The sequence below is a fragment of the Pelobates fuscus genome, chromosome 8, assembly GCF_036172605.1.
Source record: "Pelobates fuscus isolate aPelFus1 chromosome 8, aPelFus1.pri, whole genome shotgun sequence".
Lineage (NCBI taxonomy): Eukaryota > Metazoa > Chordata > Amphibia > Anura > Pelobatidae > Pelobates > Pelobates fuscus.
Window position 1 is genome coordinate 16,800,917 of NC_086324.1, and position 19,734 is coordinate 16,820,650.

At 48.0% G+C, this 19,734-nt stretch overlaps 1 protein-coding gene across 3 annotated transcripts in view; it reads right to left on the bottom strand.

The window, feature by feature from the left end:
* The window catches only part of SPEG (striated muscle enriched protein kinase), a 253,793-nt gene that overhangs the window by 185,994 nt on the left and 48,065 nt on the right, over positions 1-19,734 (bottom strand). Inside the window, exon 1 of one of the 3 annotated variants that reach the window (XM_063429310.1) lies at positions 16,922-17,000. The exons of the other annotated variants lie outside the window; for them this stretch is intronic. Within the exon in view, the coding sequence (XP_063285380.1) occupies positions 16,922-16,954 (33 nt within the window). The 5' untranslated portion in view covers positions 16,955-17,000. Of the gene's footprint in view, positions 1-16,921; positions 17,001-19,734 lie in introns of those variants that run through there. 3 annotated transcript variants of the gene reach the window in all.

Here is a 19,734-nt window from a genome sequence, read left to right on the forward strand (position 1 = left end):
ACATACATACACAGACAGACATACTGACACACACAAGCATACATTTAGCCACCCTCCAGGTTCTTACCTTTTCCTGGAGGGTGGTTTCCCTGGGGTCCAGTGGCAGGCTGAGGCAGATGGGAGTTCTCCTCTGGAACTCCCCTCCGTGCCATTCTCCTCCCGCGCGGCTGTGCTCTCCGTCGGGAGGAAGTGACGTCACTTCCTCCCATTCCTCCCAGCCGGTACAGGAAGGGGCCCGGTCGCGCTGTTTAAGCGTCACAGCGCCAGACCGGGCCCCTGCTCACACATGCTCTCCGGGTGGCCCTTAGTGCATGAGCCACCCGGGGAGCCTCCTCAGCCTGCGGGCCGGTGCGGCTCTGTGCAGCCGCACCGCCGGGTCCAAGGGGGGCTGCGCAAATCGCGGGGCCCACGGGGCAGCTGCTCTGGGCCCCCCAGGAGCTACTGGGCCCGGGGCAGCTGCCCCGTTTGCCCCGCGTTAAAGACGGCCCTGCATCCCGTGGGATCTTGTCTGTGACGCTATATGGTGACGTTCAGTCTGTGACATCCGCTCTCTGTTCTCTCGCCTCCCTCTGTGCATAACAAGCATTTTCTCTTTTTTTTTATGCACATGGCATGGAAATTAATCTGGCAGAATAGTTAATTAGGGACCTTGGATCTTCTCCTTCTTACATTCAGTCCTCAACAGCTAGAAGAATAGGATTTTAATATAGCCCTAATTAGCAGTTAATGAATGATTTTTTTAAAAGCTTACGTTAACTATCAGAGAGATCACTGGTGTAGGCATATACTGTCCAGCTCATCTGTTTTTGCAGGTTACATTTATGATATTGCTGATTAAAGAGATCTTTTAACTGTCCCCCTCCTCGCCGAGTCATTTGTACTCCGGGCACCCCAGTGACGTACTAAAAGGGGAGCGGGGGAAGGGGGAGCAGTCTGCCTCAGGTGCAACTAGATAGGGTGTTCCATCCAGAGCCAGGGATGTGTCATATGTAATGTGTAATGTGTCATGGCCCGCCGGGCGGCCGACACAGCTCACACATGCAAATGCTTAAAAACTGGCCACATGGAAGGAGCTAATAGTTGTCAGCGGGGGAGGGGCTTAACACGGCCCCCACCCGCTGCTGTTACTGCTGCACATGGAGGGGAGCAAGAAGAAATCCCTGCTTCCCCAACTTACAGACTCCAGGGAAGGACTTCAGGGAAACCACTCCTCCTCCAGAGAGAGAAAGAGAGAATGTGTGTGTGTGTGTGTGATTGTCTGCATGTGACTGTGTGTGTGTGTGACTGTTTGCCTGTAACTGTTTGCCTGTAACTGTGTGTGTGTGTGCCGGTAACTGTGTGTGTATGACTGCCTGTACCAGTGTGTGCCTGTCGATCTGTGACTGTATATGTGATTGTCCGCATAAGACAGTGTGTGTGTGTGTTTACGTGACTGTCTGTGTGTGTTTTGTGACTGTGTGACTGTGTGGTGCTGCCTATAACTGTGTGTGTAAATGTCTGCCTGTGACTGTGTGTGTGGGACTGTCTGCCTGTAACTGTGTTTGTGACTGTCTGGCTACAACTGTGTGTGACTGTCTGTAACTGTCTGTGTGTGCCTGTGTGTGTAACTGTCTGCCTGTAACTGTGTGTGTGACTGCCTGTTACTGTATGTGTGACTGTCTGCATGTGACTATGTGTGTGTGACTGTCTGCCTGTGATTGTGTGATGCTGCCGTAACTGTGTGTGATTGTCTTCCTGTAACTGTGTTTGTGGGTGGTGCAGGGGTTTCATAGAAGGGGGTAGGGGTTTGTATTGGGGCAGGGGTCTTATATACGGAGGGCTGAGCAGGGGATTCATGGAAGGGTGGTGCAGGAGTTTTGTTGACGGGGCAGTACAGTGGTTTTTAGAAGAGGGTCAGGACAGGGGTTTTGTAGGAGGGGGGCAGGGCAGGGGTTTTGTAGAAGGGGATGTCAGGGGTGTTAAAAAGTTAACGAATTTGTGCTATATATACATGTAAAAATAAAAAACAACATTTTTAAAGTTTTGCGGGTGTTTTTTAACACATGATCCAGCTGCCAAACACATGATCCGGCTGCCAAATGCTCTAGGTACGCCTCTGGTAGTCCCTATGTGGTTCTTTCCTGTACGCTGCACCCCAATGTTAGAATGTTACCATGCTAGTTTTTATATTTGTTTTCCTAGAACAGTTGATTTCTAAGCTGTAGCTCTATGTAAATATTCTAAATCTCTATAGATCACAGTGCCCTTTAAGAATCGAGTAAAACATACATGGGTCAGGCCCAGGTGGCATTCTATAGACAGTTACTTTGTATAAATCAGTGGAAGGGCTGTGCAGGAGTGGGGCTAAGCTGGTTCAGTAGATAATGATCCATGTGTGCAGTGAGGTTCAGAAATGCCCTCAAAGGCAACTAACTGGCCAGGCTTTATTGGTATACAGGCTGAAACTCAAAGCACATTATTATTATTATTATTATTGGTATGAATATGTCGCCAACTATTTCCGCAACACGGACCTAGGCTTTGTAGGTCACAGCCTGGGAGGTGTGGCTATGGCTGCATGGACAGAAACAAAATGGCAGTGAATTGAGTAGTGAAACTTCATAGGCATGATCCATACTGCACAACTTCTAGAATAAAAGGGAATCATGACGTATTATTTCCGTCATGTGTCCTTAAGGGGTTAAGCTAAAGTTGTTTTGGTGACTAAACTGTCCCTTTAATAAAATAATATGTCACCCTAATGATACAATGATATACCATTTATGATCTATCCCTTAGAGGAGGTTAATTCACCCAAACACTTCACATCAGATTAATGTAACAATTTACTTTATATCACTTTTCATACTGGCTGCACTATTGTACTCGTGTCTCTATAAACTATATCTATGCTTGCTGGTTACTCATCGGCTGAAGCAAGCATAGATATAATTGTGATATAATTGTGACTATTATCACAAAGAGGTGACAAAAGTAAAGTCCCAGGATTATAACGTCCCTGACCCAATAAAACACAGCAGTTTGAGTACAGACTTTTTTAATTGCTCGTTTAGAAAGATGCCTTACTGATGCAAAATGTTTAATTTTGACACATCAGTAATAACCGTGTTCTGTTATTAGGTAATTGGTGACAAATTATATCAAAATACTCTTGCATCACATAAACAAGCACTGCTAAGACTCAAGAAGCCCCCCCCCCCATTCTGACTCTGAGAGTCATTGTCCCCTCATCACTAATAAAATGCACAGAGCTTGCCACAGCCCCATCCCATTAACTTTCCCTGCTGGGTAAACGGTGTGTAGAGTATGGTTTAATTTGTTCCTCTCTGCTGAGGGCTGTACTGAATTCAGCCATGTGCAGTTATACCTCGGTGTCCTACTTAGCACTGGGGAATCGAATGCCCTATTTTGCTGTAGAATGTGTTAATCACTTTAGAATAGTCTTGTAAAGTTATCTTCGGAGTTGACAAATGACTTTCCAAATGTAGTTTGAAATGAGCCATTTTTCCCCCAGAGCTGCAATTTTTTTTTTCCAACATTTATATTTTGGCCTGAGTCACTTGCAAAGGTTCCGGGTTAGTGAAAAGACGCTATGAGATTCTTCTAAAGTTTGCATTCTGTTATTTCAGTTTCTATGTCTGAGTTTAACAATTCTACATACTCAGTTGTGTGATAGGGCAATTTCACAAAATAATTTGACACAAAACTGTATATTAAATTAAAGAGGAGTCACTTGATCTATATATCGTGATTTGCTAGCAAATAACACATTTATATTTTCACTGTATTTTTGTAAATATATGGTCCTGTCGAAAGGAAAGGGTGTGGGGATGTGGAATGACTGAGGGTGCCTGTTACAATGAACCTATCATCAAGTCATTAAAGGACCGCTAAAGTCACCCAGACAATTTCATCTCAATGAAGTGGTCTGGGTGCAGAGGTCCTGTCCTTTTAACCCTTGCCGCTTTGAAGAAAATCCACCTCTATGTGTGCCTCCTGACAGCCATATTAGGCGATTCCGCGGCACCTCATAGGAAATCATTGAATTCAATGCGTTCCTATGAAGAAGCACAGGCCGGACCCTCGCATGCACATGAAGACCCCAATGCTCCTTTATGAAGAGCATTGAAATTGGACCATTGCCGATGGAAGCCATGTCTCCTCAATGACATCTTGAGAGGCAGAGAGGTGAGCAGCGGCGAGGAAGTCTTTATGCTGGAAAAAAGGTAAGTAAAAAAGCTTTTTTAAAACACATTTTTATGGCAAAAGGAGAGGAGGAGGAGGGGCCCTGAATCTAACCAGGGACAGGGGCACTATAGTGTTAGGAAAATAGGTTTGTATTACTAACGCTATAGTGTTCCTTTAAATATATCATTTATCTTTGTGATACTTTTTATAAAACTTAAATTATATGTTGTGGATTAAGGAGTTGTCACCGAGCCTGACAGCATAACATTAAATCGGCCCAATCCATCTCTTGCATTACCTGTAACCCCCATATACATTGGGTCTAAGGGAGGACGTTTTAAGAAAGGCCAACCCCCGGAGTGGATAAGGAGGGGGAGCATGACTGCTGCCCGGAGAGGTTGCCATGGTGACAAAAATTGATACAATGTTTGGGATGAACTTGGACCAGGGTCACTGGGAAATACTTACCAGACCACTGGAGAGCACGCTGAGGGAACCTAGCAGTGCTGTTTCTGGTCACCTTAAAAAAGAAAAACTGCTGTTAGTGTTTTAAAACTGCTGTTCCAGAATTTTGCCACTGCAGTTAATAACTTAACATCATGGCTCATGTCCCTGACATGCCCAGAGAGGCTCTACTCACGATTTTGCAGGCCTTTCAGAGGACACACGGCGCAGAGTCCTATGCTGCACTGCTTCACAGCGTCCAAAACACCCAGGAGTCTCAAGAGGGGTCGGGGCCCACCAGAGGACGTCGTACCCGCCGTTCCAGGCCGCCATCCAGATTGTCTCCCAGTCCGGTGAGGAGAGCCAGGGCTGTGCCACCAACTACTACCAGTCCAGGGCCGAGTGAGGCTGGCCCCCTGCGGAGGAATCCGGTTTCCGGAAGAAGAAGGAGCGGGGAGAGGTGTTCCACGCGTCGGATGGCCCGGTCGGGGCCTGGCCATCAAGATGGCGGATCCCAAGATGGCGCTGTGGGAGAGGTGAGGTCGCGCAGTCCTCACCCTTCTCTTCCGGCTGCAGCGGATGTGACGTCAGGGCGTGCGGCTGCACGCCGGAAGAGGCGGGGCGCCGCACGCCGGAACGCTGGTGGCGCGTACGTGACGTCTGCGGGTCAAGGAGCGCAGACGTCACAGGCCACTGCCGAACCCGGAAGTCCGGGTGAAGATGGATCCGGGGATTCCGGAACGGAGCACCGCTGGCCCCCCGAAAGTGGAGATGGCCAGCGGGTGCAGGCAGGCCGGCGGAGGAACTCGCCAGGGCATCTTGGGACCACCAGGGAGAGGAGAGGGACGCAGGATTCCCCTCTTCTTCATCACCCCAGGAGACCTGAACGTGCTTCTGCAGCCACAGAGGAGGGAGGGACGCAGGATTCCCCTCCACACACCCACCCCAGAAGATCTGGAGCTACCATGGGGGTGAGCCGCCAGCCCCCTGGAGGGCAGGCTGGCAGGCTGGCCACAGGACCTGTATTGACGGATGGATCGGATGTGGAGCTGATGGAGAGACCCCTGCTCCAGAACCGTGAGTTGGAGTGCGCACACGCTTGGTTAGGGGCAGAGGGGGTCTCTGGGCTGGAACAAGGGAATACTGGGGAAGTCATAAAATTGCTGCGCTTAGTATTAGATCGCTTAGGGCAGGTTGGCTTAACTGCGCAGGACGCTTCACTTCCCACGGGGCCCCCTCCGTTGGGTTCTATGGAGGGTACTGCAGGGGGGCCGGTGTGTGACATAGCCCCCCTGGGGATGCATGTGTCGCTGGAGGTGAAGGAGAAAATATTGAAGGGTGAGTATGTGGACCTCATATCGTTAGTCCCTTTTGATAGGGAATCTGCTGATAGACCGCGACGTGGTGAGGCGACGGAGATTGGAAAAGGTAAGGAGCTCCCCCGTACCTTCGGTAATTGGTTGCAAGGATTTGCAACTTACGCTAGTATTTTGTCGACGAGGTTTCCAGAGCGGGCCCCGTCTTTGTTTTCTTATTTGGATTTAATTTGGGGGGCTTATAAAGTTTATGGGGGTCAATGCTGGTTTAAATACGACCAGCAATTTAGACAAAAAATGGCGGTTCGACCGCACATGCATTTTGGAATGCAAGATGGTAACCTTTGGTTACTTCTCATGACCCCGTGCCGTCCAGCCTCATCGTCCTTTCCTTCGGCCGCCGGTGCTCCTGGTGGAGCGTCGGCCGGGATCAAGAAGGGCATCTGCTGGCTCTTCAATGAGAGTCAGTGCAGGTGGTACAACAGTTGTCGATTTAAACATGAGTATTCCCACTGTGGTGGGGCTCACCCGGCGGTTCGGTGTTTTAGAAGAGGAAAATCCCTCCCCAGGACGGCATCTAAGGATGACGCTCCTCGGGGGGAGGACCCCGGTACGGGCGGAAAAACTGCTTCCGTGGCTCGCACGGTACCCCAGGCATAGGGATGCGCGGGTGCTTTGGGAAGGTTTCACCGACGGTTTTAGGATCCCATTTACTCCGTCTGGGGAGGCGTCGTTTGCGCACAATTTGTCATCAATTCGGGGTAGGGAAGGGATTCTGGCGGCTAAGCTGCAAAAAGAAGTGGACTTGGGACGGATGGCGGGTCCGTTTTCCTTTCCTCCGTTTGATAATTTGCGGGTGTCCCCATTGGGCCTCGTTCCTAAGAAGGAACCGGGGGTGTTTCGGCTGATTCATCACCTGTCTTTTCCAGCGGGGGCTTCGGTTAATGACGGGATTGCGAAGGAGGATAGTCGGGTCCGATACGCTTCTTTTGATCGGGCTCTGGATCTCGTTCGGGAAGCAGGGCCTAGGGCCCTGATGGCTAAGTCTGATATTCAATCGGCCTTTCGGTTGCTCCCAGTTCACCCTTCCTGTTTTCATTTGTTGGGATGTCAGTTTCGGGGGGAATTTTTCTACGATATGTGCCTCCCCATGGGTTGCTCGATTTCTTGTTATTATTTTGAAGTTTTTAGCTCATTGCTGGAATGGATCGTATCGGAGGTGTCAGGTTTTTCTTCCCTCTTGCATTATCTTGACGATTTTCTGTTCGTCGGTCCGGTTCACTCTTCGCGATGTGAATACTTGTTGGGACAGTTTAAGGCAGTTATGCGAGATTTAGGGGTTCCAGTGGCAGAGGACAAGACAGAGGGCCCGAAGGCGGTTATTTCCTTCCTGGGTATAGAGATTGACTCCATCGGTTTGGTCTTTCGTTTGCCCAGTGATAAATTGGGGACCCTTACGACCATGGTTGATCGGGTGAAGGGTGCGCGGAAGGTGCAGCTTCGTCAGATGCAATCCCTGTTGGGCCACTTGAACTTTGCATGTCGGATCATGCCTATGGGTCGGGTGTTTTGTAGACGGCTGTCTCTGGCTACTGTCGGCATTAGCCTTCCCCATCATTTTATTCGGGTCACCAAGCGGCTCAAGGACGATTTGAATGTCTGGAGTGAGTTCCTCGCAGGGTACAATGGTCGGACAATTTGGCGTCGAGAAGCGATATCTAACGTGGCCCTGGAGTTGTTTACGGATGCCTCCGGCTCCCTGGGCTTCGGGGCATTTTTTCGGGGACGTTGGTGTGCGGAGCCTTGGCCTGCTGCATGGCGCGAGGCGGACCTGATACGTAACTTGACTTTTCTCGAGCTTTTCCCTATTGTGGTAGCAGTGGAATTGTGGGGGGAGGAGCTTGCGAACAGGCAGGTGGTTTTCCGCACGGACAACATGAGCGTGGTCCATGTGGTGAATCGTTTATCATCTGGCTCGGTTCCAGTATTGGCTTTGTTACGCCGGTTGGTTCTGCGTTGTTTGGAATTTAACATTTGGTTCCTAGCAATCCATGTTCCCGGAGTGTCTAATGTCATTGCCGACTCTCTTTCTCGCTTTCAGTGGGATCGTTTTCGGGAGGTCGCTCCAGGAGCCGAGGAAGCCGGTCTGGTATGTCCCACGTGCTTATGGACCCTCGATTTCGGAACCTAGCAGACCTGTTCAGGAGATCGCTGGCTCCCGCTTCGTGGTCTGCCTATCGGGCAGTGTGGGATCGGTGGCTGGTCTTTGCGAGAGAGTTCGGTTTGTACTCCTCTGAGGGTAGGTTGCTGTCTACTTTGGCTTTCATGTCCTCCTTACGGGAGCGCGCAGCTTCGGTGTCATCGGTGGAACGCAGTTTAGGGGCTCTTTCTTTCCTGATGCGTTGTATGGGGTGGGAGGACCTTTCAAAAGAGTTCGTGGTCCAGAGGGTTCTTCGGGGATGGAGGAAAGAAAGGGTTCCTGATTGTAGACGGCCGGTGTCCGTCCACTTATTGGATGATCTCTGTGGAGTTCTCTCTGCGGTGTGCTTCTCCCCCTTCGAGGCGCTGCTTTTCAGGGTGGCCTTTTCTCTGTGTTTTTACGCTGCGCTGCGGATAGGTGAGTTGGTGGCCGCGTCGGCTAGGGCTCTGGCATCTCTTCGAAGGGGGGACGTTCGCATAGGGCAGAGTGGAGTGGAGGTTTTCATTCGGAAGTCCAAAACAGATCAGTTAGGTCGGGGGAGGTCGGTTAGCATTGGTGCTACTGGGGGTAGGTGGTGTCCTGTGGCGCTGGTAGGTCAATACGCGCGCTTACGGCCGGAGGCTGCAGAGTCCTTTTTGCTTCACGCAGATGGGTCAGTCTTAACCCGGTCTCAGTTCTCCAGTGTTTTTAAGACTAGTTTGCGGGCTTTGGGCATAGAGGATAAGGGATATTCTCCCCACTCCTTCCGGATTGGTGCAGCTACTCAGGCGCGACAGGTAGGGTTGTCCGATGCTGCAATTCAGTGCATGGGTCGATGGGATTCTCGCAGGTTTCAACTGTATATACGTCCTCATCTGTTATAGTTTGTTGGTAGTTATGATGTGTTGTTTTCTTCACAGGTTCCCCCCGGTATGTTTGGATCATCGGTCACTCCTTTATTTATTGGGCGGCTAGGCGCGCTGAGCACAGACCATACGGCCGGAATCTAGGGCTCCCGCATGAGCAGGTTAGGGTTCGATGGCGGGGGATACGGGGTTTGGAGTGGCACCAAGTGTATCCGGAGTGCGTCGCGCTCCGGCGCTTCGTGACCGGGTCAGTGGTTCTGGTACTTCATGCCGGGGGGAATGACTTGGGGCGGTGCCGAGCTGTGGATTTAATTTACGCGTGCAAGCACGACTTGGCCCGCTGTATGGCGCTTTTCAGCGAGGTCACACTGGTGTGGTCCGAAGTTATTCCTCGACCGGCTTGGGGGGCGCTGCCACACGCCAGGGCGGTGGAGCGCGGCAGGCGTCGTTTCAACATGACGATTTCACGTTTTGTGCGTAGGCTGGGTGGCTTTGTGGCACGTCATGTGGAGCTGGAAGGGAACAACGCAAACATAATGAGGGCTGATGGGGTCCACCTAAACGAAATTGGGCTGGATATATTTAATTTGGGGTTACAGTCAGCCATTGAACAGGCGCTGGCTTCGGGGGGACGCAGTCCTCTCCAGGGATAGGGGAGAGGCTGCGGTGGCGGTTTGTCCTTCGCCAGCAAGTGGAACTGAGAGCAGTGCCCGGACGGGCTTGGGGAGTCGCAGCCTGGTCTGGTTGAGGACGGACTTCAGGCTGAAGAGGCTCTGGAAGATTTGTTGTGTTAGCTGTCTGCTGGGAAAACCCAGCAGCTGACAGTTGGTTTAAATTATGCTGGCTTAATAATAAAAGCTGTGGCCGTTGCCCTTACCCACAATTTGGTTGTCTGTGTTTTATTGGGGGGAAGGGTAACGGAAGATAAAAAGGGAGAGGGTCAGCAGTCAAGGCCAACCCCCGGAGTGGATAAGGAGGGGGAGCATGACTGCTGCCCGGAGAGGTTGCCATGGTGACAAAAATTGATACAATGTTTGGGATGAACTTGGACCGGGGTCACTGGGAAATACTTACCAGACCACTGGAGAGCACGCTGAGGGAACCTAGCAGTGCTGTTTCCCGCCCACCCTCCCTGGGTTGGTGTGAACACGGGATATGTTATGGTTATATGTGTTGTGTTTGGTGTGTTTTCTTTTCTGTTTCTTTTGTCACAGCTGCGGTTTGTCCTTCGCCAGCAAGTGGAACTGAGAGCAGTGCCCGGACGGGCTTGGGGAGTCGCAGCCTGGTCTGGTTGAGGACGGACTTCAGGCTGAAGAGGCTCTGGAAGATTTGTTGTGTTAGCTGTCTGCTGGGAAAACCCAGCAGCTGACAGTTGGTTTAAATTATGCTGGCTTAATAATAAAAGCTGTGGCCGTTGCCCTTACCCACAATTTGGTTGTCTGTGTTTTATTGGGGGGAAGGGTAACGGAAGATAAAAAGGGAGAGGGTCAGCACTCATGGTTGAAGAAAGTTTTCTAAGTGGACCAGTCACCGTGGAAACCGGTAGGATCGTCTGACACACTCCATTGGCGATTACTCGCCTAAAACTTTACACCTTTTCCTCACTTTTCAGATCTTCTCAACTGCCTTAGAAATCTTTCCTGTGAGTGTTCAGAGGTGATGCACGTTGTGATGCACGTTGTGGGCCCCGTTCCGCGGCGAATACATTGTTAATTAACCATTTTATTTACCTACCTTAATCCAGCTCCGGGCTACCTCGGCGCTGATGACATATCCTCCCCCGCCGACGTCAGCTGCAGAGTGGAGCCAAAAGCGCATGCGCGGCCAGAGGCGCCTGCGCATTCAAACCCGCCCATAGGAAAGCATTACTCAATGCTTTCCTATGGGGATCTTTTTTGACGCTGGACTCTGTGAGAACAACCAGCGTCAGATAAGTGTAAATCGCGGAAGCACCTCTAGTGGCTGTCAGGGAGACAGCCACTAGAGGCTAGATTAACCCTGCAGTGTAAACATAGCAGTTTCTTAGAAACTGCTATGTTTTTCAGCTGCAGGGTTAAAACTAGGGGGATCTGGCACTCAGACCACTTCATGGAGCTGAAGTGGCCTGGGTGCCTATAGTGGTCCTTTAACCCCTTAACCCCTTAAGGACCAAACTTCTGGAATAAAAGGGAATCATGCCATGTCACACATGTCATGTGTCCTTAAGGGGTTAAGCCAATATATCTGATTTGGGAAATAAAACCGAAGTTGGCTCTTGTCATAGCTTGACTATAACCTGAATTATGCTATTTGGAGTTAAGTTTGGTACAATTTGAGGTTTAGTGAACAGCCCTGTGAGAGTATATACCAAACGGAAATTAACACTCCAAGCACCATAACCACTGAAGTGACGCTTTAGTTAGCTCTCTTTAGCTAAACCATTGGTTTAGAGTGTCAGCTGATTGCCCTCAGCCAATGACCTAATTCCTATACTGCCGGGCTTAGCACCGAGCTTCAAACTCTACTTACAGCATCATTACACTGCAGTGGTTATGGTGTTTATAGCCTTGCTTGAATTCAATCTGTCTAGTTGCATTATTCTACAAGTCTGACTAGAGAGTCTTTACATAGCTAAGTACATTGGGGTTTTATGTAAAGCAACTTGGTGGCAAAGTTCTAAAGATAGAGCAATCAGCTAGAACATGCCATTGGTTGCCATGGTGATTACTCCACTTTTACAACTTTTGTCTAGGACTGCTCATTATTATTATTAACCCATAGATGTCCCCCAAAAACATTGCTCATTGAATGGAATACCACGATATCGGTGAGATATCACTATGGATAGGGATTTAGGAATACACATAAATCCTGGACAATTTCTGTTTGTTTTTTTTTTTTTTTTAAACAGCTTATATAAAAGCAACACATACTCTAACGATCAAACTTCAGGAAAAGCCTTCCACCTCCCTCTATCCCCCCCCGCCTTCCCAAAAAAAAAATCTCACTAATATTGAATTCCTAAGCGCCAGAACCCATCAGCTCTCCATACGTTTCAAAGTAAACTCGGCCTCCTATAGACTTAGCATTAAATCCAGCAGATGCTCTTAGGCGCTCTCGGTAATACTGAATTCCTAACATTTCTAACAGCTGGAACCCAGATCTCAATACATTGCAAAGTAAACACAGCAGTTTCAGTAGAGTCAGCATTGGATCCAGCATTAAACTCAACAATCCTCCATCAACATATAGCTGAACACAGCAAGATTTGATTGAACCCAGCATAGACATAGCATTGAACCCAGCAGCTTTCTGTGGCTATAACACGACTTTAATGGGATGCAATTCCTCATTAAACTCAGCACAAACACTTTGAACACGGCACCGCTTCTCTTTATAAACATAGTATTAAATCCAGAAAAATATGATTCAAGATTAAAATCAGCATTAATAAAGTTTCAAATCCTGAGCTTCTGAATAAATATAGAATTGAACTCAGCAGGATTTACTGGAAAACCCAGCAAAACCATAGTATTATACTCATGACTTCTTTGTGGATAAAGCATTGGACCCTACTGGATATATTTAACATTACATCCAGTGTAGTCATTGACGCAGTACCGAACACAGGCCTTCATCATTAAACCCAGCACGGACATAGCATTAAACCCATTTCCTGAGTCTATTGCTGAGTTCAGAAAAACTGCTCAAAGTGCTTTTTAGTGAAAGTTAGAGTTGGGTTTTTATTAGATAACTTTCTATTGTGTATTGAATTCAACACACATAAAAAGTCCACAAATAGTAGGCCCCATCCTTCATATTGGTAAACTATGAGCAAGTCATTAGAGCGGGCATGAATAAGTAAATAGTAATACTACCCATTGGGTGAACTAGTTAGTACACCCTCCACAGCTTCAAACTGTACCCCCTGACAGCCATAGCCATTCTATGCATTATGGGAGCTGTAGCCCAACAACATCTGGATTTGACAGCCCTGGCTGAACGGCCCCCTCCTTCCTGCCCTGACTGTGGGGTTTATCATGGCAATATAAGGGTTAAAATGTGTGCATTTCTAAGCAGTAGATGTAAGATGGCAAGGCCTTGGAAGGCACAGTGCATGATGGGTAAGATAACGTTGTACGAGTAGATACAGTAATTAGGGTGCAAAGTTGCAAAAGCAGTGCAATCACCATGGTAACCATTGGACTGTTTATTCTGTTTCCTTCAACCTTTCTTTATGGGATTTATTCACTAAAAACAATGAGTGCAGAGCTTTACAAAAATCTAAACCCTGATAGATAGCTAGAGTTAGAGAATTTGCCAGTTCACTTATTGATGGTTGCGTTTTATATATGGCACTAACAGGTGTACTCAGCGCTTTACAGGTTACATTACAGTAGAGGGAGGTACAGTAAGTGCAGTAGGTATACAGGGTATGTATATTATATTTATATAGTGCTAACAGGTGTACTCAGCACTTTACATGTTACATTACTGTAGAGGAAGGTACAGTGAGTGCAGTAGGTATACAGTGTATGTATATTCAGTGGTGTATCCTGGTTTTGTGCTGCCCTAGGCAGGACAAAACTCAGGCGCCCCCCCCCCGCGCCACCCCCACCCAGCATTCTTAATACACACACACATTCACTGACAGATACGCATACACTAGCTAACAGAAACACACACTCGCTAACAGAAACACACACACTAACAGACACACTCACACTCAGTAACAGACAAACACACTCACTAACAGACACACACTAACAGACACACACTCACTAGCAGACACACACACTCACTAACATACACACACACTCACAGGCAAACACACACACTAACAGACACACACACTAACAGACACACACACACACACACACACACACACAAACACTAACAGACACACACACTAACAGACACAGACACTAACAGACACACACACTAACAGACACACACACACACACACACACACACAAACACTAACAGACACACACACTAACAGACACAGACACTAACAGACACACACACTAACAGACACACACTAACAGACACACACACTAACAGACACACACTAACAGACACAGACACTAACAGACACAGACACTAACAGACACAGACACTAACAGACACAGACACACACTCACCCACCCACATTAACACATTTTTTAAAATTTATTTTTAACACATTTTTTTAAAATTTATTTTTAACACATTTTTTTAAAATGTATTTTTAACACATTTTTTTAAAATTTATTTTTAACACATTTTTTTTTTATTTTTTTGTAACACATTTTTTTTAATTTATTATTAACACGTTTTTTTAAAAATTTATTTTTAACACATTTTCTTTTAATTTAACACCCCCCCCCCCGCCTACTTACCTTTGGGAATGCTGGGGGGGGGGTGTCTCTTCCTCCCTGGTGGTCCAGTGGCTGCTGGGCGATCGGGCGGCACTGCCTGGCGGGCGGGCGGCCGGCGAGGGAGCACTTCCCCTGAGCTGTCTGCTCAGCTCCCTCGCGCGCCTCAGAGTGAGGCTGGGAGCCGGAATATGATGTCATATTCCGGCTCCGCCTCCCAGCCTCACTCTGCGGCTGGCGAGGGAGCTGAGCAGACAGCTCAGGGGAAGTGCTCCCTCGCCGGCCGCCCGCCAGCGCCGCCCGACCGCCGGCATGTCTGTTAGCCGCAAGGCTAACAAGACATTTGCCTTGGGCATTTGGGGGCGGCTTTTTTTGCCGCCCCCTGGAAAATGCCACCCAAGGCAAATGCCTTGTTTGCCTCGCGGCTAATACGCCCCTGCGTATATTGTTTATATAGCGCTAACAGGTGTACTCAGCACTTTACAGGTTACATTACAGTAGAGGGAGGTACAGTAAGTGCAGTAGGTATACAGTGTATGTATATTTTATTTATATAGCGCTAACAGGTGTACTCAGCACTTTACATGTTACATTACTGTAGAGGAAGGTACAGTAAGTGCAGTAGGTATACAGTGTATGTATATTGTTTATATAGCGCTAACAGGTGTACTCAGCACTTTACAGGTTACATTACAGTAAAGGGAGGTACAGTAAGTGCAGTAGGTATACAGTGTATGTATATTATATTTATATAGCGCTAACAGGTGTACTCAGCACTTTACAGGTTACATTACAGTAGAGGGAGGTACAGTACGTGCAGTAGGTATACAGTGTATGTATATTATATTTATATAGCGCTAACAGGTGTACTCAGCACTTTACAGGTTACGTTACAGTAGAGGGAGGTACAGTAAGTGCAGTAGGTATACAGTGTATGTATATTATATTTATATAGCACTAACAGGTATACTCAGCGCTGTACAGGTTACATTACAGTAGAGGGAGGTACAGTAAGTGCAGTAGGTATACAGTGTATGTATATTTTATTTATGTAGCGCTAACAGGTGTACTCAGCACTTTACAGGTTACGTTACAGTAGAGGGAGGTACAGTAAGTGCAGTAGGTATACAGTGTATGTATATTATATTTATATGGCACTAACAGGCATACTCAGCGCTGTACAGGTTACATTACAGTAGAGGGAGGTACAGTAAGTGCAGTAGGTATACAGTGTATGTATATTTTATTTATATAGCACTAACAGGTGTACTCAGCGCTTTACAGGTTACATTACAGTAGAGGGAGGTGTATGTATATTATATTTATATAGAACTAGTGGGTGTAGATAACACATTTCAGTATTATATCCAATAGACATATTAAAGAATGAGCAATGCATGGTGCCGAGATTATGATAGGAGTTTCCTTTACCATAGAGCTTACAATCCATACATAACCCCAATGTTTCGCTACACTGCAGAGTAACTGTACAATATAAAAGTGGCAAAGCTGGGATATTGGTGGGTTGGAATTATTATGTAAGCAGATGGTCTATGGGGGTCTAATATTGGTAGGATTGCTGTGAAACATGTGATAGGTCATTGAACCAATGAACACTCATTATATCAGCAGCAGCACCTGGGAGAATGTCACAGCACATGTATGGCACATGGGTAGCTGTGTGTCATGTGTCAGGTAAGTTTGTGGGTCAGAGAATGTCATGTTGCTCAGTAAAAAAGGGCTGTTACTAATAGGCATGTGGCTGTGCCTGTGAATGATGTGATACTTACTGGGTGATATGTGGCTGTGAGTGATGTGACACTGGGTGATATGTGGCTGTGAGTGATGTGACACTGGGTTATATGTGGCTGTGAGTGATGTGACACTGGGTAATATATGTCTGTGAGCGATGTGATACTGTGTGATATGTGCCTGTGAGTAATATCACACTGGGTGATATGTGGCTGTGAGTGATATCACACTGGGTGATGTGGCACTGGGTAATATGTGCCTGTGAGTAATATCACACTGGGTGATATGTGGCTGTGAGTGATATCACACTAGCTGATATGTGGCTGTGAGTGATGTGATACTGGATGATATGTGGCTGTGAGTGATGTGATGTGATACTGGATGATTTGTGGCTGTGAGTGATATCACACTGGGTGTAATGTGGCTGTGAGTGATGTGACCCTGGATGTGAGTAGCTGTGAGTGGTGACATTGGGTGATACGTGGCTGTGAGTGATGTGACACTGGGTGATATGTGACTGTGAGTGATGTGACACTGGGTGATATGTGGCTGTGAGTGATTTGACACTGGGTGATATGTGGCTGTGAGTGATGTGACACTGGGTGATATGTGGCTCTGAGTGATGTGACACTGAGTAATATCATACAGCACAGGATACACTAAGTATCCCAGTTCAGCACATGGCTGTGGTTAACTCCCACTCCTAGTATGCATGACCAGGCTAAGACAGCAGTTTCCTCATTGTCCAATTTTCAATCCCCATAGCAGATCTATCCCCTCTCTGTCCCAATCCCCTCCTGTACCCATCCATCCATTCTTCCCTCTCTCCTCCCCTCTCACCTGAGACCGTCTCTTCATCCAACTCTTCTTCATGTCTGGGGATGGATGGAGGAGAAGTGCAGACAGGCAGGCTCTGCGCGGCCCCTGCAGCAGCTCCCCTCCGGTAGCAGCGGTACCCAGGGGTAGAGTCACAGAGGGAGGAAGCAATCGGTGGGAGAGATGTCAGTGACTGAGCTGCTGCCACTCCCAGAGCCTGAGCCAAGCCAGGGATACAATGCTGAGAGAGCCAGGGGAGGGAGGGAGAGGCAGTGAGGGAGGGAGGGAGGAGAGATCGCCAGTGAGTGGCTCCACACAGCACAGGGCTCATTGAATTGCTACAATGTATCTGCCAATGAGCTCCTCACTCACAGCATCCCTGACTGTGCCCATAGTATCAGCAACTGCTCAGTGACCTGCAGAACCAGCAATCACTAAACTGGATCTCAGGACCAGCAATCACTAAACTGGATCTCAGGACCAGCAATCACTAAACTGGATCTCAGGACCAGCAAGCACTAAACTGGATCTCAGGACCAGCAATCACTAAACTGGATTTCAGGACCAGCGAGCACTAAACTGGATCTCAGGACCAGCAATCACTAAACTGGATCTCAGGACCAGCGAGCACTAAACTGGATCTCAGGACCAGCAATCACTAAACTGGATCTCAGGACCAGCGAGCACTAAACTGGATCTCAGGACCAGCAAGCACTAAACTGGATCTCAGGACCAGCAATCACTAAACTGGATCTCAGGACCAGCAATCACTAAACTGGATCTCGGGACCAGCAATCACTAAACTGGATCTCAGGACCAGCAAGCACTAAACTGGATCTCAGGACCAGCAAGCACTAAACTGGATCTCAGGACCAGCAAGCACTAAACTGGATCACAGGACCAGCAAGCACTAAACTGGATCTCAGGACCAGCAATCACTAAACTGGATCTCAGGACCAGCAATCACTAAACTGGATCTCAGGACCAGCAAGCACTAAACTGGATCTCAGGACCAGCAAGCACTAAACTGGATCTCAGGACCAGCAAGCACTAACCTGGATCTCAGGACCAGCAAGCACTAACCTGGATCTCAGGACCAGCAATCACTCAACTGGATCTGAGGACCAGCAATCACTAAACTGGATCTCAGGACCAGCAATCACTAACCTGGATCTCAGGACCAGCAATCACTAAACTGGATCTCAGGACCAGCAAGCACTAAACTGGATCTCAGGACCAGCAAGCACTAAACTGGATCTCAGGACCAGCAATCACTAAACTGGATCTCAGGACCAGCAATCACTAACCTGGATCTCAGGACCAGCAATCACTAAACTGGATCTCAGGACCAGCAAGCACTAAACTGGATCTCAGGACCAGCAAGCACTAAACTGGATCTCAGGACCAGCAAGCACTAAACTGGATCTCAGGACCAGCAAGCACTAAACTGGATCTCAGGACCAGCAAGCACTAAACTGGATCTCGGGACCAGCAAGCACTAAACTGGATCTCGGGACCAGCAATCACTAAACTGGATCTGAGGACCAGCAATCACTAAACTGGATCTCAGGACCAGCAATCACTAAACTGGATCTCAGGACCAGCAAGCACTAAACTGGATCTCAGGACCAGCAATCACTAAACTGGATCTCAGGACCAGCAATCACTCAACTGGATCTCAGGACCAGCTAGCACTAAACTGGATCTCAGGACCAGCAATCACTAAACTGGATCTCAGGACCAGCTAGCACTAAACTGGATCTCAGGACCAGCAATCACTAAACTGAATCTCAGGACCAGCAATCACTAAACTGGATCTCGGGACCAGCAATCACTAAACTGGATCTCGGGACCAGCAATCACTAAACTGGATCTCAGGACCAGCAAGCACTAAACTGGATCTCAAGACCAGCAAGCACTAACCTGGATCTCAGGACCAGCAATCACTCAACTGGATCTCAGGACCAGCAATCACTAAACTGGATCTCAGGACCAGCAATCACTCAACTGGATCTCAGGACCAGCAATCACTAAACTGGATCTCAAGACCAGCAAGCACTAAACTGGATCTCAGGACCAGCAAGCACTAAACTGGATCTCGGGACCAGCAATCACTAAACTGGATCTCAGGACCAGCAATCACTAAACTGGATCTCAGGACCAGCAAGCACTAAACTGGATCTCAGGACCAGCAATCACTAAACTGGATCTGAGGACCAGCAATCACTAAACTGGATCTCAGGACCAGCAATCACTCAACTGGATCTCAGGACCAGCAATCACTAAACTGGATCTCAGGACCAGAAAGCACTAAACTGGATCTCAGGACCAGCAAGCACTAAACTGGATCTCAGGGCCAGCAAGCACTCAACTGGATCTGAGGACCAGCAAGCACTAAACTGGATCTCAGGACCAGCAAGCACTAAACTGGATCTCAGGACCAGCAAGCACTAAACTGGATCTGAGGACCAGCAAGCACTAAACTGGATCTCAGGACCAGCAAGCACTAAACTGGATCTCAGGACCAGCAATCACTAAACTGGATCTCAGGACCAGCAAGCACTAAACTGGATCTCAGGACCAGCAATCACTAAACTGGATCTCAGGGCCAGCCTGGCACCCACAGGGCTAGCTGTGACCCCTGGACCTGTCACATAGCAATATGGCATGCTTACATCCCAAGTCCAATTGGCAAGGACATTGCTGGATGTAGATTTAATTAGTGTTTATACCCAGCTTGCTAGACTCTCTATGGAGTCAGTTTGCAGTCCGATACATACATAGAGAGATTTATCAAAGTTCTAATGAGAAGCAATCACCAATGCAGTGTTTGTAAC